The 16,246-nt window shown below is 44.7% G+C and overlaps 1 protein-coding gene across 1 annotated transcript in view; it reads left to right on the top strand.

The window, feature by feature from the left end:
- Positions 1 to 12,103: 12,103 nt before the first annotated feature.
- Positions 12,104 to 16,246, top strand: part of DEPTOR (DEP domain containing MTOR interacting protein) — a 76,648-nt gene continuing 72,505 nt past the window's right edge. Inside the window, exons 1-2 of the mRNA XM_035318037.1 lie at positions 12,104 to 12,252; positions 12,699 to 12,794. Of these exons, the coding sequence (XP_035173928.1) occupies positions 12,709 to 12,794 (86 nt within the window). The 5' untranslated portion in view covers positions 12,104 to 12,252; positions 12,699 to 12,708. The remainder of the gene's footprint in view (positions 12,253 to 12,698; positions 12,795 to 16,246) is intronic.

Below are 16,246 nucleotides of genomic sequence, written 5' to 3' on the forward strand. Positions count from 1 at the left end.
CCCCTCATATTCAACTGGAAATTGTATTCCTTTGTACTCCTTTGTACTCCTACATCTCATGTTTCTGTCTGCAGAGTCTTGCTGTGCTCAGAATAAGCCTGAACTAAATGACCTGGACAACAGGACAGAGCCAATGGATTGGGTACCCAGCTGGCAGGTAGCAATGGCTGTTACACGTGACAGAGTTGGATATTGTCTGCCTTCAGAAGGTCCCATGCTTGAGTAGTGCCAAGGAATTGGCCTTGGAGAAAAATTGCACTAAAATAACAAAGGAGCTACCTCTATCACCAGCATTGTTGCTCATTCACAAACTCAGCTATCTATCATATTTTCATGCTATATTTCAGGGGACCATGGTAGTCAAGTCATTGTGTACATATAAAACCTGAGGCACTTTAGCTTATGTTGGTTTCTAGTAATGCATAGGTACAAGCTGGTATGTGTACAGTCTTACTTCAGTTTCATAGAATCACAGAATGGTTTGGGTTGGAAGGGACCTCAAAGACCACCCAGTTCCAACCACCCTGCCATGGGCAAGGATGCCACCCACTAGATCAGGTTGCTCAGGGCCTCATCCAGCCTGGTTTTGAACACCTCCAGTGATGGGGCATCCACAGCCTCTCTGGGCAACCTGGTCTGGTGCCTCACCACCCTCTGAGTGAAGAATTTCCTCCAAACCTCTAATCTAATTCTCCCTCATTACACCTTGCTTCAATGTAAGTCTGTTCTTAACACACCTCTAAACTAAACCAGAAAATCACTGTTCTACCAAGTAAATGCTCACACAGTTACTAACAGTTTAAATAGCTGTTCAGTTAAGTTGGTTTTAATTTATACCTTAATCTGTGTAATTTTTTCAATTAAGTTGCATGCCCATTTCTTCTTTTTACTTTTCACTCTGTAGAATTTAAAAAAAAAAAAAAGTTTCAAGAGAAATCAAGGAACTGAATCCAACATACAAATTTATGGAGTTTGTATATTTGAATTACAAACATTTTTTTTTTTAAGTTGGAACTCATAAAGTTCATTTCTTGAAACAAAGGTGAATCAGTTAATGAATGTAGATTGCAGAGAGAATGAGGAGACACTGAGCAGTCAATGTTGCTGTCAATTGATAAGAAAATGCATGTTATGCTAAGGGAGCTTTGTAGGATCCTGAAATTATTTTATAACAGTCCCGTGGGATTATTTACTTGCTCTGGAGTTGCTGCAGTTTAAATGAGTGCTGTTTTCAGTTTGAGGTGTTCTGGTGAGCTGAAATTGTCAAGATTCAGGAGCATGTAACATATGGCTAGATGATCTTGAAGGTCTTTCCCAACCTTAATGATTTAATGATTCTATGATATTACAAGCAGAGGTGAGACTCACCTATAGCGGAATGGAAGAGTTGAGGATATTACTTCACCTATCATTACTACCTTTACTTTACTGATCTCCAGTTCACATCGGTCCCCCACAGTGCACAGCTGAGGCTTTGTTAACTGCTGTAGGTGTACAGCCAAGAGGTACGCCTCTTGTGACAGGTCTCAGTGTGAGAAGGAGAACTGAAGTGCTGAACAGCCTGCGTCCTCAGCAGGGCTGGGGAGGGGAGGCAGAAATATGTCCCGCCTGTCTGTCAAGTAGCAAGCAACATTAGCTTTGGTGTACTTTTTCAATTGACTAATGTTAATGAAAATTGGTGTTAACGGAATCTGGTTGACTAGCATTGACTGAAGTTAGCAAAACATTAAATGGATTGTTGAAGATTATTACAGTCTTGCCTTTGAAGTTCTTGGCAATGTATAATGTTTCCCAGGGCTCAAACATCAAGGATGTGAACAGCAAAATAAATCAAGGACAGCTGTGACAAACCAAAGAAAGTAAATTCAAATAACTCCAAAGCTCCACAACGAAGATATAAGACAATGAACTGTGAGATAACATGACATCTGCTACAACACTACACTTCACCGGTGTCACCTCTAGTCATCAGGCACCACATCGGGAGGATGACTTCCAATTTCAGTTCACGTACTTGGGAACTACAATAAAACGTGTGAGAAAATTGGGCAACATGTAATGGGGTGTTTAAATGCCAAAGAAAGACGCACACAGTAAAAATGTCTGAGTGACCTTCAAAGTACAACATAAGTAGCTGTGATAATAAGATAACAGCCAGCACTGGAAAAACTGGCACAGTGCTGAAGTTGAATACTGTAACAAATTATCAGCCTGATGATAATTACACAATTCAGAGTTACAGTTGCTGGAAATTACTCCACGAGAGGCTCCGCTTTATTCAAGCCTTACAAAACTTAAATCAAGGATTTATTTTTTTTCTGTTGAAATGCCATCTGCAGTATTTAAAATTAGTGTGCATGTTACATTTTTGACCATTAAACAACATTTCTCATTGCTTGAAATATCTGTCAGTGGATGTGTCCATCATGTTTCAACACAGAAGATGGTCAAAGGAGCTGGAGCTGTAGGTGTGACTGGAGACCCCTGAATGCCATTTCAGCATCTGTCATGAACTTCTGTTAGACACTGGGAGAACAGCCATGTACAATGAGCGCACTACATCTCCTTCTTAGGATAATAAGAAAACAAACAAGCAAACAGAATCAAAGAGAAAATATAATTGTGCCATTGTATAAATCCATGACACACACCTATCTTGAACAAAGCATGTCATTGTCATCTGAAAACCACTAGAGGAGACAGAGAAAAGGGCCTCCTGGTACGTCAGAGGTGCAGACAGGTTTTCACAGAAAAAGAGATTGAATTGATTAGATCATTTCAGCTTGACAAATATAGAGAAAAGAGATACAAGAGATGTATAAGCAATTAAGAATATAAGGAAAAAATATTATCTATTCTGTCTCAAATATAAGAACTGGACAATACCACTAAAATGAGCAAGTTATGGATCATAGGAGAAAAGACCTTTCCATACAACACGTGGAACTTGTGGGGTGTTGTGAAGGTCAAAATGAGTGTGATCCACATGAGTTGGACAAATTCACAAAGGCTGGTTTTGTGATGCTTGTCCCGAGTAACCACAATATTCTGGTTTTAGCTGTAACTTGGGACCCTAAATAAACTCAGACCCCTTGAACCACTCTTCTCTCTCTGTTGGAGTTGGTTATTGAGTTAGACTTACTTTTATTCCTTTTTAATAAATAAATAAATAAATAGGTAAAATAGCAGTGACTCGCATGTTCTATGTTCTAGGCATTGATTAATGTCTCTTATCGTGTCCCACTAAAACAGTCATAGATGGTGTCAGCCAGCAAAGCATCACGAAGCAAGAGATGAGTCCAAGACTCAAACTGGGAAAATTTCAGCCAATTAGTAGAGAACCCAGGTAGCTCATTGCTACCTCAGATAAGCACTTTCTCATCCATCTTAACAAGCCAACAGGGAGATGCAAAGCAGTTACATTCACATTAGGAGAGAACAAACAGGTGTAAACAAACCTAAATATTTGTGTAAACTACACGGTGGCCTGGAATATCTCACTGACATAAAACTGATTCTGTGCTGGAAACACTGCAGAACAAAGCCAAGCACAAAGCCAGAGAGCACATGTGGAAATACCTCAGGGAGCAAACACCATCAATACATTTAGAAAATCGGTTTGAGAGTATCACAGTGCGTAGCTGGGACAAGCACAAAACCCAGATGCCCCGTGCTTACAAGACAGGTGGAGCTCAGATACCTCTTCCCTTGCTATCCTATTTCTTCTCCAGGCCAGCGTAGCCCTATGTAATTGCAAGCAAAGAGGGTCAGTCATGCCACACTGATGTTGTCCACGGTACGGTAGGGTAAATCTGAGCAGGTTGGTACCCAACCTGCATTCACAGCTTCTCCTCAGTCTCAGCCAGCTAGCAAGGACATTTGTAGTTATAGAGTGTGTCCTCAGAGTGTAAACACTGGTGAAACGGGTGGCAAGGTGCTGTGATTTCTGCTAACATCAGCATGCAAGAACAGGATGGATTTTCTCATGAACATATTAATTATAGGGACAGAGTTTAAATCAAGCATACACGTCATTTACTGCATAAGTACACCATGAAAGCTTTTTGCTTCATCCATATTTTCTGGCTAGATCTTCAGAGAACATCCGCCACTGCAAAAAATGTAGTTCAGGGTCAACTGCTTGTTGGCAAAATTAAGAGCAATACTTTTATCGCATGCCCTCTGTATTTAATCACATAATGCACCCACCTCTAGAATTATTTGGAACTGTATTATCATTAGTATCTCGGAGGTCAGTATACCTCTTTATTTGGCATTCATAAATAGAAAAGTTGCTGCAAGTAATAACACTTAAGAAAGTATAATGGATAAATGGAATTACATGGTTTTTTTTGTTTGTTAGTGTTTTGTTTGTTTTGTTTTGTTTTTAATACTGTGTGGAGTGTTTTATGGCTAAATTTCAGTCTGGAGACCTTATTAATAGTGACATAATAAACATAATTCTCTGTCATCTGGCAAGTTATCATATGGCCTTGCTTCTTGATTAACTGCTGTCTGCATAGTAGTAATCTCAGAAAGTGGCTTTTTGCAGTTAACGTCTTATTAGTTTTTGAGACACTGCTAGGGCTAAGCAGTACAAGTAGATCCCAGCAAAACTTTCTGCAGACAACAGGTCTATGACATCTGTATGAGTCTAAAATTAAAAAGGAAAACCAAACAATGTAAAAATCATAGGTAAAATACAGCGTGTTATGCAAAATAATAAATAATAAGTAAATCAGGAAGGTGCATCCAATATTCCATTGGTGAAAGAGTATGCAACAGAGAAGTATATTGACACAGGAAAATAACAGTCAAAAACAGCAGGATAAAAATTCAAAAATCAAAGGCTGAGAAGTTTGGTAACATCTTGTTTCGTTGCTTTGAAGAATTCTTGGAATTTAATCCAATGTAACCTAGGTTCACATCTACAGTATAACACTATATGCAACATTTGGCTGTTTCATACAATGATCCCAACTCTCTAACGTCACCGTGTGTGTGGCGTATCTACTTCTGATGGTCCATTGAAAATGTTGGCGGTGAGCTGCAGCACCTGCTGGAGCACTCCTCATCCTCAGTGTCCTCAAGGACCATAATGCCATTCTAGCATCACCCTCATACGTGTTGAATAATTAAACCTCAGCCTGCCAAAAACTACCAGTTAGCTCAATTCTGTCATTCTTCACTTTATTCCTGGACCAGGCTATTCTCTTCCTATCCTGTGCCCCAAAATATTTAGGAGACCATCTAGTCCCTACTCCTTTTTAGTCCCAAACCATCTGCTTGACTGCTTGACAAGAAACTGCAAAAACAAACAAACAAACAAAAAACCCTGTAGGCATCTCTGCAATAAATATTTTATTCTGAAAATCCTAACTGTCTGCATTTTTTTTTCTCCTGCTGCTGAATGCTAGAGATTGTCATGGGGATAAACTCCCCCCCCCCCCCTTTTTTTTTTTTCAATTTTAATCACTGTGCCAATGAGCAACTGGAATTTTCTTACAACTCTGTGAGTAACGATTAGTAGTGAGTGTATCACAAGGGATACCCGTGTCTTGAGATACTGAACAATTTGGCATCATGGGGTAAGCTACAACCTGGCCAACAGAAGTAACTCTGTTTTCGTTCATCAGATGTGATGGCCTCTCAGATCTGCAATTCCTCTCAACTCAGAAAATAATTTCATTGCCTGTACAGGGAGGAGGGATCCTTGTCGTCTCATCTTCCCACATCGAGGTGTTGGAAGCTCTGGGACCAGTTTTGGCATGGACCTTTCCTAACAGAATCGCTTTTCCTCAGGGAATTGGTAAGTGGATAATGAGGTTGCTCTCGTCTTGAACTGCTTGAGATGAGATGCTGTGTGAGGCTTGAGATGAGATACTGACCTTCAAGCCCTCCTTGGAGAGCTAGATGAGTCTTCCCCCCAGATTTAATGATTTGAATGGGAGAAATATCAAAGGAAATAAGGAAATGTATTTCTCACTTCCCATCTCAGCCTGGCTCTGTTGCTACTGTCTTTCTTCCAGCTTTTTCTCCTCCCTGTCTGATTCTCTCCCCCTCTTTTCTTCAAGTCCCACTTCTGTTCTTACTATCCTTCCTCCCCATTCCTGTCCACATCAATTTCCTGTATTTTTTCTTGTTTAACACCACTTTCCTGGGTGAACACAGCTTGGTGAAGTTTTCTTTCCAGACATAACAACTAGAGACTGATTTTCTGATGCTTTTTGCTTTTTATTTTCTTTTTCTCCTGCTGAAATGTTGAGAGCAGGACAATGCTCCTACTACAGATCAGCTTTGGCAATATTGTCAACAGGTTCTGTATTTCAATAGGCCAAGAGTTGTTCTTATGAGAAAACCTTGCTATGGTTCTGCTCCATCGCAGCTGTGTCTGTTGGTGCTCCTGCCACCACTTCCTTTGGTACCCAGTTTCCCTGACGCAGAGCTGCAGCAGATTTCCTTGTAAAGATTTCTGGTGCTCTGTAGCACCTTACGTGCCTTCTTTTTAGTGCAATAAAGGACTGGTCAAATCTGATCATGTTGAAATATCTCAGTGCAATGCACTATCTTTATTTGAGAAGCATGCTCTAGTGAGTTTATTTCATTGCTTCAGCGCTCCAAGAGATCTGTAAATACTTGGAGAACACAGGACAAACACTTACTTGCAAGGCACATTTGTAAAATAATATTGACTTATCTAGTATTTTACTGGCTTTAGTTTTTTTAATTGACTACGTTGGGTAGTTATTTCTCTCCAGTTCACTCCGGAGAGAAATAAATGATGGAGTCAAGGACGAATGTGTTTGCACTCCTATGCAAATATTGTATTATCTAAAGATGATTCCCTTACACAATTGCTATGAGCTTCATTTAACAGTCTTTTGCCTTTATCGAGCACCAATTCACAATTACTTGATCAGCATTTTCGCACTTAATTTCCTGAAAGGACCACAGGGTGGCAGAGTGATGATACACATACCTACTGGAAACGGTTTGTTTCACAGACATCGAGAGACGAGTTAGGCCTGCCAGAATAGCTGCTGGTGGTGACCATCCCAGAAGAGGCGAGCGGCACCATGGGTTTGTAGCGTTTTGGACATCTCAAGATGGTGGTGGCACGACTGCAGTGTGCTGTGCCTGTGCCTGAGGTCCACCAACCCGAGGAAGAGCTTCACTCGCAGACGTTCCCTAGCACCAGGCTGTCTGTGCGCTGCACAGCCTTACCTAACGGCAGGATGTGATGTGGTTAATGATGGAGACAGCGCTGAAACCTCTGCTTTGTGGAGTAGTGCTTGACAAAGAGTGTTTGTCTTTATTAAATGCCTCATCACTCTGAGGGGGTAGGAGCCTACCTCGGAGCAGCAGCTATTTGGCAGCCCATCGGCCTGTCTGTATCTGTTCCAGCCACCAGAAAAATACCTCTGCAGATAGGCGCACACCTCCTGTTCGCTCCCTCAATCCCTGCGGTGCGCTCCCTTGGGCAGGGAAGAGCCAGACTGCTTACAGCAGTGTGGGCACTCTGGGGAGGGCAACAGTTAGTCAACAGTAACTCGAGTGGAGAAGTAGAAATAGGTAGCAAAGGACTAGTAAGGGAACAATGCCTTAGACTGGATCTCAGCTCTTAGGTGTTGCCTCTCAAGGGAGAAAAAAAAAAGTGCCTGTGTTCAAGGGTGGTTACAGTGCAGAGGCAAACTGTCAGTTCAGGCCACGGTGGTTTAAGCAAAACTTACTGATCTTGCAGCCAGATATCAGAGCACATTAGCACAGATATAGCTGGGAGACAGCCTAAGAAGGTGCCTCTTACCATTTAGCTAGTAGGTGTTGTCTTCACGCTTGGGATGTGGTTTAGAAACAAGCTTCTTTTCAGCTGTTAGGCGCACTTGCCAGCTGAGTCACACCCCCAGCCCGTGCAATAATCTGGATACTGAAAAAGTCTTGCACTACCACCTGGGCTAAACAAGTGACGTAGGCATAGCGCAGGCTGAATGAGTTCATAATTACTGTCAGTTAAGTGCAGAATAAATTGAGAGCAAAACAAAAACAACAATAAAATAACTAATGGAAATGCATATGAAGTCTTCAAAGATTAAGATTTCCACCAGTTTTACGGGTGCCTTTTGACAGGGAAATAGTCTTGTGATGCTCTGTGGTGGCAGAGCGCAGCACTGTATGGGCTGCTGCAGGGAAAGTTAACATCCAGCCAGACCCAGTACATGCTCAAAATTAGAAGTTGTTACAAGACTACTGAAAATGCAAAATAAGAGAAATTAGAAATGATTCCATGTCTAGTAGGTACATAGTCTTATAGATACTCTCGTGTAGCAGAACAAACATCATCACTGAGAGCACAGAAAACAGTTAAAAATCGGGTAACAACAAATGCTTTAGCAGAGTGTATTGTTAACAGAGTTATTGAGTCTACAGGTCTCATATAGATTTCTTTCTCTATTTTTTTTCTTGAAGCTGTTCATTTGCATTAAATATTTCTCTATTCACAGGAGCAAGCACTAGAACATGCGCCCATCTCATGATCATGCTTTAGCCATCAGCCTGCACAGGGGTCTCACTATCTTTGGCCCAGTCAATACTTGAACATTTAACACAAAATGAAAAAACTGAGGGGCTCGGAAAGCCCCTTACAGATCATCTCTGCATATCTCAGGATCAAAATGCCTTTTTCTGTGCACTTCAACTTGTTATTATAACAATCTCCCAGCCAGTGACACATGAAATGTAAGAATCTGAACAGATACAAGTCTCACTCAAGTGTGGAAATGTTAGATGGGTTGTGATAAAACCCTCCTGTTCTCTCACCATGGTGGCTTTTGCAGGAACTTGAGTGTTATATTAGAAAAAGAGAAGTTTACAACATGCTTTTTTTTTTTTTTTTTTTTTTTCCTGAAAACTTACTAACTTTTCCTGTGGTTTATCACAAGACTAAAATTAGCTTGGCCAGATGCATTCGGCCCTTTGAATCACAAAAGCACTGATTCTTCTGACCAATTTCTAGCAGACAAGTTAAATTGTTCGAACTCAGAGCAGCAAATGAACAGCAATGAATGTAATCTATGCACTGCCAAGAATGGGAAATACTATTGTACGTACCATGAAAAGAGGAGGGCAGACTGGACAATACCTGGTAGTTCCTCTGGTTTCCTTTGCCAGGCCCCCGGTACTAAGGAAGTTAACCAATTGAAACACAAAGACAAGTGACTTCTCTTTGCAAATAAGCATGGGAATATAGAAAAAAGCCCCCACACTCATTTTTCAGGAGTGTTGCAAGAGCTACTTAAATAAAAGGTCTACTTAAAGGCCAAACCCAATTTTGTATGTCTTCCTCAGCAAGAGAGGAAGCAAGTATTTTTTAAATTTGAGGTTTACATAATGCTGGCTCTTACACAAAAGATGTCAGGAAAAAAAACAAATGGTAAACCAATCGAAGAGCTCACCTGCTAATGCCTTTTCTCCTTGAAGTGCTTCACCATCTTTTGCATGAGATAATCAATGCCTTAATGATTTGTCTGTTATTTTCCTGTTTCAATAGCTCTAGTCATCCCAGCAAGGAAAATACAAACAACCTTATGCTAACAATGCCAGAGCAGGAATGAGAAGTGTGCATATGAATATTGGTAATTTTTTTATGTGAATGTCTCACTTTAAATTAAGCTTGCATAAAATTAATTAGTGGGACTAAAGAATTAGTTTATCGAATCTCAGATTAATTTATCAGGTCAAAAGTTAGGTCACAGATGCAATATTCTTTAAACAGTGTTCTGTATGCAATATCCTTATTTCGCTCTGTAAACATTTATGTTTCACCATTTGTACATTTACTCAATGAGATAACAAAGTTTATACAAATGACTAGGATGCTTTCTAAAATCAGGACTCGGATACAACGTCCTTGTTCTGCATCGTGTCCCGGAGAAGACCATCATCTCCTTGTGCAGCCTAGGGCCGTGCTGTCTGCCAGAGAGCCTCAAGTCACTGGAAGACATTTGAGTTTCCCCTGATGCTTGTGGTGGCAACTCTCCACCAGACCTAAGCAGCTCTTGTTACCCTTGTTATTGCGGAGGGTGAGTCTGAAAATGTCCCAGGGCTCCAGCTCAAAGCTTTGCCATGCTCCTGGTTGAGGAATGGCTCAGTGTTCGCTTGCTACCTTAACATCACTTAACTCCAGCTGTGCTGAGGTAAAATTCAAGTATGCATTCATATCTGAAATAAGGAGTGACTCCTTAAATTTGTTTCTATGTTTATTAAAAAATAAATAAATAAAAATCATCCTGTTTCCCAGAGGTTACCTCAGAGTCTTTCCCCTGCTCAGCACCCTTGCTGCCAGGATGTCAGACTCAGTGCGTGCTGTGGTTTGGTGGCCATTCTGCCCTGGGAAGGAGGCTCAAGACAGTTTAATCTTTTGCTAATCTTATGTTTCTATAGCAGTCTGTACACTAAAAACATACAAGCTACAAACATCCAAATGTGTTATTTTATGTGGCTTGTTACTGGCCCTTGACTGAACTGTGACCCTTTGGGTTTATATTAGTCAGCCATTTTGGAGTGACATCAGATTTGGGGTGACTGATGCCTAATCCCTTATTCTTAAGCACACTGTAGCTGTAAGAAATTTCATTGTGAACACGTGGAACAAATTACAAATGGGATATCAGTGCACAAAGGCAAACATGGTAGTGTATAACCATTAAATAATTCAATACAGGAAATTACACTGACCTGCAAGAATAATCTGAAATGGAAGGAGAGATATGCATTTCAGGCTGCAGTTCCACATGCACACGGAGTCAAGCTGGTAGCTTGTCACTGCCTAAGGCCAGATCCTTCCCCTTCTTACTCTCCTTCTTCCTCCTCTTTTGTTCCTGCTCCCTGCAGCCCAGGCCTACCCTGCCTCTGTGTCAGCTCCAGTGCTCTTGGGATCCCATAGCCATCCACACAGCTCTGCTCACTAGCTCAGAAGCAATCCACTTTATGTGACTTTTCTGCCTGTTTAGTGAATTGAACTGCAGCAGAGGTCCTGAAAGTGTGAAAATTAGCAAAAGGCACCATGCAAGGATGAGCAGGCAGAGCAGAGCAGGTGGCATTTCCCCCTTTTAGAGGTGGAGAACGGCTCAATCAGCCAAACCCAGCTGATGGAGCCAAGGGGTTACGTAGAAATGGTCTGCAATGTACAATAGCATTCTCTTGAAATTTCTTTGCTTCCGTCATGTGATAAAGCACTTGATAAAAATTACTGTGCAAATTCTTTTTCTTAAAGATAAGGTCAGATGAGATGGTTGTTTCAATTCCTTTTTGTTTCCAGCTCTGTGAATGTATTCTTTATATGTTTTAGATTGAGTGGAATTAGGGGGTATTCACAAGCATTCAGATTAAATTGATGTCTTCTGAATTCACGAGTTCAAGCTGCAGTGCTTGAACACCCCAAGGTGTCCTCCCTCCCTGGCCCATTCCGCAGATGACACAAAGGCAGATTCAGGTTTGGTCCCTTTGCCATCCACAGATCACTGGGGTCTTTCAGACACAATGAGACATTCACTAAAACGAGTACACAGGCTTGAACCAAAGGTCCATCTGGTCCAATGCTCATCTCACAAGTGGCTTTAGCAGTTGTTAGGGAACAGCAGAGAAAGCATATATTAAACTTTGCCTAGCTTCCAATTATTTTTAGCACAGGGAATTTCCTGAGCTGGATGTGGCTGCTGTCTGCTTACTAACCCTCTGTACATTTCTTTTCCAAGTACTTGTCCATTTTTTCCTTGACTCCAAGTCTGTTCTTGTATATCCAGAGCCTCCTTTGGTAATAAATGCTTCCAGTCTCCTGGGGGCTGTGCACAGAGCCACCTCCTCCTCTTTGTTTTCAGCCTGACTTGTACCAGGTTCATTTGGTTCCCTCCTAATTCTTGGTGCAGAAACTATGGTCATGGTCTTGAAATGATGACAATAATGCAAACACACGCAATTTTTCCATGCACACACAGTGTGTGAAGGCGTGCAGGAGGCGAGCGATCCAGGTGTATCATAACTGCACGCAGTTGTAAGTGAAAACCTTTTTTGGACCACTGTCCTGGACTTTGTTCCATCCCGGCGTGTTTTATTTATTTATTTTCCTATCAGAAATGTTGACCAGCAGTGCACATGACCTGGCTACTTGACTTCCCACCGCCAAGACTGAATTCTGACAGAAATTCTCCTCAGCCCTCTCAGGGCTTCTGCACCCTCCGTCGCCTGAGGGACAAAGAGGTGAGGTGAACGGGGGGGAGGAGGGGGGAGTCCTGTCAACAACCAAGCTGGGGTAATCCGGGGGGCTCCATCGCCCCCTGAGGGGCAAAACCCGGCCCCGAGGGCTCCCCGTGGGGGTGCTGTCAGCCCCCCGGGACCGTCCCCTTCCCGTGGGGACGAGGCCGCGGCTCCCCCGCCGTGTGACAGCCGGGGGGGGACGCTGCTGCCTCGGCGGCCGCCGCCGTGCGTTTTCTCTCCCCGCCCGTGACACAATAACACGGAAAGCGGGGCGGGCTGGGGGGGTGTGGGGACTGCCGGGGGGGCCGGCGCCACTCGGGGGAGCCAGGCGAGACGGCGACCTGCCTGTCCCCTGCAGGTGGGGACAGGGGGCTGGAGGCTGTGGGGACCCGGCGCTGAAGCCCGGAGAGGGGGCCGGTCCCCCTCAGCCGGCGGTGTTGTGCCCTTAGGCCGGCGGCGATGGAGGAGGGCATGAGCAGCATGCAGCAGAAAGCGGCGGAGCTGGAGCACATGGCCGAGGTCCTGCTGACCGGCGAGCAGCTGCGGTAAGAGGCGCCTTGTCCCCTTCGCCGTGCCCCGGCAGGTGGTGGGGGGCGTCCCCGGGGGGCGACGGGGGAGGTCTGGCAGCCCAGCACCTGCCCTGCTGCCTGCAGGACCCCGGGGTCCGTCCTCCCTGCAGGGGGGGTCGGGGGGCTGCTGCTGGACACCCCCACCTCGGGGTCACCTTCTGCTGGCTGCCCAGCCTGGGAAGAATTGGGAGAGGGTGGCAAGTGGGGAGGGGAAAAACCCAAATCACGAGTAAAGTGCTGCCGCTGCACTTCTGCGGTGGTCCCGCACATCGCTGCCCCTCTGTGGTGGTCCCACAGCACCCCTGCTTTTCTCCGGTGGTCCTGCACCATACCAGTCCCTCTGCGGTGGTCCTGCACCATCCCTGAGCTTCTGCGGTGGTCCTGCACTGTCCCTGCCCCTCTGCAGTGGTCCTACACCACCCCTGCTTTTCTCCGGTGGTCCCACAGTGTCCCTGCCCCTCTGCGATGGTCCCACACCACCCGTGCCCCGCAGGGCTGCTCCCAGCTCCCCCGCTGCCCTGCACCCCGCAGCAGCTTGCTCCGGGCTCCCCAGCGGGTGCAAGGGGATCCCCACCGTCACCACCGGCAGCAGCGCTCGGTGCTGCGTGCCCGGAGCTGTGCACAGCACGGAAACTGTTAACAGAAATGCCTGACTCAGTTAATTTTTAATTTCTGTGGTGTGTTTAGTGTGCCATCTGTACCCGTGCACTACAGAGGAGAAAAGAAATGTTCAGCCTTTCGGTTCGTTGGTGCAACATCTTGTGATTCAGGAGGAAAAAGCCCGTTATTATCATGTGCTATATGTGTAACTAGAAAGAGATTGTAAACATATTTACTCTCTAGCTTTTGCTTGAATTTTCTTTGAATGTTTTGCTCAGATGCCAGACAAACACTGCAAAATGATAGAAACGCTGCTTGATTAGGAAGGTGCTCCTTGCACCTAGCTCCTTGCTCCTAGCGCAGACACTGATGTTGCTGGTGGCATCTACATGGCACCCTGTGATGCACACCAGTGATGCCCATGGCCAGGCAGTAAGCAGGTTTGTGGTCTGGCTCCAGTACACACCAGAGCCTGCTCCAAGCTTCACATTTTTCATGAAAGTAGCTTGAAATGAAACCTTGGGTGAAAGGATGTACCGGCATGCAGGCTCTGCAGGGTGGACTTAGTGCTGAGTTGTTTGTCAAGGTGCCTGATAAGAATCCTGCTGTTTCTAATTTATCTCATTAAATGTTGACTATTCAGTTTTAAAACAAAAATCCACTTCTATTAAGGTCAGCTTAAGTCCTTCTATGTTTCTTGTAGTTAAATACAAAAGCAGAAGCTTTGCAATCTTCCCCTAAGGAGAAGACTGAGGAACTGCAACAAATCTGGCTCCTACAATCAGCTCATTAGCATCACAATCAAGGATGTCATTTGTCACCATATTTATTACAGTAATAAACCACGGGGCTATTTTTGGGCAGGATAATCTACAGAAACAATTATTCCCCAAGCCATGAAGTTACCTGTGGCCATTGCTTCAAAAGTCCGTAGGAAGTCTCCTTGGATTGTGGTTTTGTGAGCAGCTCATCCCACGCGCCGCTGCCAAAAGGGGAGATCTGCTCTCCCCCTTTCCCTCTTCCTGCTGCCCACTCCTGGCTCTGCAGTCCCACCTCCCACATGCCGCCAGCTCCCATACTTCTCACACCTTTCCAGGGGCGGATCTGAGGTGGCCACCTGGCAGGCAGGCTAGTTTGCTGATCTGGTGGCTGCCAACATCCACAGAAGATAGGTGGTGGGAATGTGGAGCCAGGAGGAAGGAGAGGAGGTGGTGGAGAAGAAGCAGGATCTCCCATTCTGTCAGGACCGAGCTGTAGGATCGGCTGGAGCTGTCTTGAGAAAATGCACCCTAAATCATCTCTCTTCCCCTAATTCTGGTTCTGTTCCTCTGTTGGGATGCTCTGTACAAAGGGTTGGTTTTCTTCAGTTTTCCAGACAATAAAAGCTGCAAAATATAAGAGAAAACTGGCTGGTAGACGAGTCTTAGCTGACCATGTCTTAAAATTCGCCTTTTCCTGTCCAAAATAAGGGTGTAATTGTTGATGACAAATGAAAACATGGGAGGTTTTCAGGATCAAAGACAGGCTGTCTCTGAAGCCTCTGGGGCAGACAAACAGATGCTAGAAAACCAACACGCACATGCACTCAAGGAAACATACTGTACTCTATTCTTAGTGATGCTTGCACATGCTAGCTAAGCCCTGAGCGGGAGTGATGCGGTGGGACAGGTGACCATGTGTGTATTTGGGTGAAAGTGCACACGGGCAAGTGCTAGTGCTGCAAGATGAACGCGTAACTTTGGAGTAAAAGTGTAAGATGAAACTGCGAGCACGGTGTTGCTTACACAAAACCAAGAAAACGTCGGTATTTAAAGTGCTCTTGCAGTAGACCAAACAGCGTGTGTCCAAACCCAGAGGCTTATGGTAGCTGCTTGATTAAAATTCCTTACAACGTTCCTATTGCCCTGGCCTCACGTGCTGCCCCATTCCCGTGGTCTGTTCTCTGTGTGTCTGTCCCTCCCCGGCTGGGATTTCTTTGTGCAGCGCAGGCTGAAGGTGTTGTAGCCATGCCTGGTGCTGGCACGAGGCTTTCATGCACCAGCTTTGGTCATTAGCAGTTTGTGGGAGATGAGGCTGTGGTGTAAATCCTGGTGATGTCATTTATGGGAAAATGAGCAGGACCCTGAGCTGCATGTTAGCTAATCTAATACATTTTAATATCCAGTAGGGTCCTCTGCCTCTAAAGGCAGTATCTGGCTAAGCAAATACCTAACCAACTCTTCCTTTTGGGAACATTTTTTAAAAAGTGAGGACTTCTGAAGCTTGGCTCTTGGCAGGCCTTTTAATTGTTGGGCAGATGGCTGCGAAACAAAGCTGAAGACTCCCTGATCTCAGCAGTGCGGCACTTCAGGAGAGACCCTCTGGGAGCTTCTTGCTGCCCTGCAGAAGACCAGGAAGAAAAAGGCAAGAAATGGGATGGGCATGATCCAGCTGAGGGCTCTCCAGGCCGTGATGATCCTACAAGGGGACAAACCGCTGTGGCAGGTTTGAGAGCTCCAACAGACCCAAATCAGTTTTTGTCCCTATTCTGCTGTGTTTTCGAAAACCCTTCAGCTATTCAGTGGTGAGCTCATTCTTTTGAGGATGGCTGCAATGAAGATGTCCTCCAGAGTTTACAAGTGACCCGTATGGACCTCTTCCCTGCAGAAACTTGTGCTCAGAAGGAGCATGGGGCCCTGGAAGCCTCCACCCCACTGAGTCCCTGCCTTCAGACACCTGCCTGGGTGCAGCTCCAGGGAGTGAATGTCCCGGAGATTCTCAATGGGTGTGCGTGAGGGGAAGCATCACAGCCCTGGTACTTTGGCTGGTCACAGACGTGTAACAGCTGG

The sequence above is a fragment of the Oxyura jamaicensis genome, chromosome 2 (genome assembly GCF_011077185.1).
Source record: "Oxyura jamaicensis isolate SHBP4307 breed ruddy duck chromosome 2, BPBGC_Ojam_1.0, whole genome shotgun sequence".
Classification (NCBI taxonomy): domain Eukaryota; kingdom Metazoa; phylum Chordata; class Aves; order Anseriformes; family Anatidae; genus Oxyura; species Oxyura jamaicensis.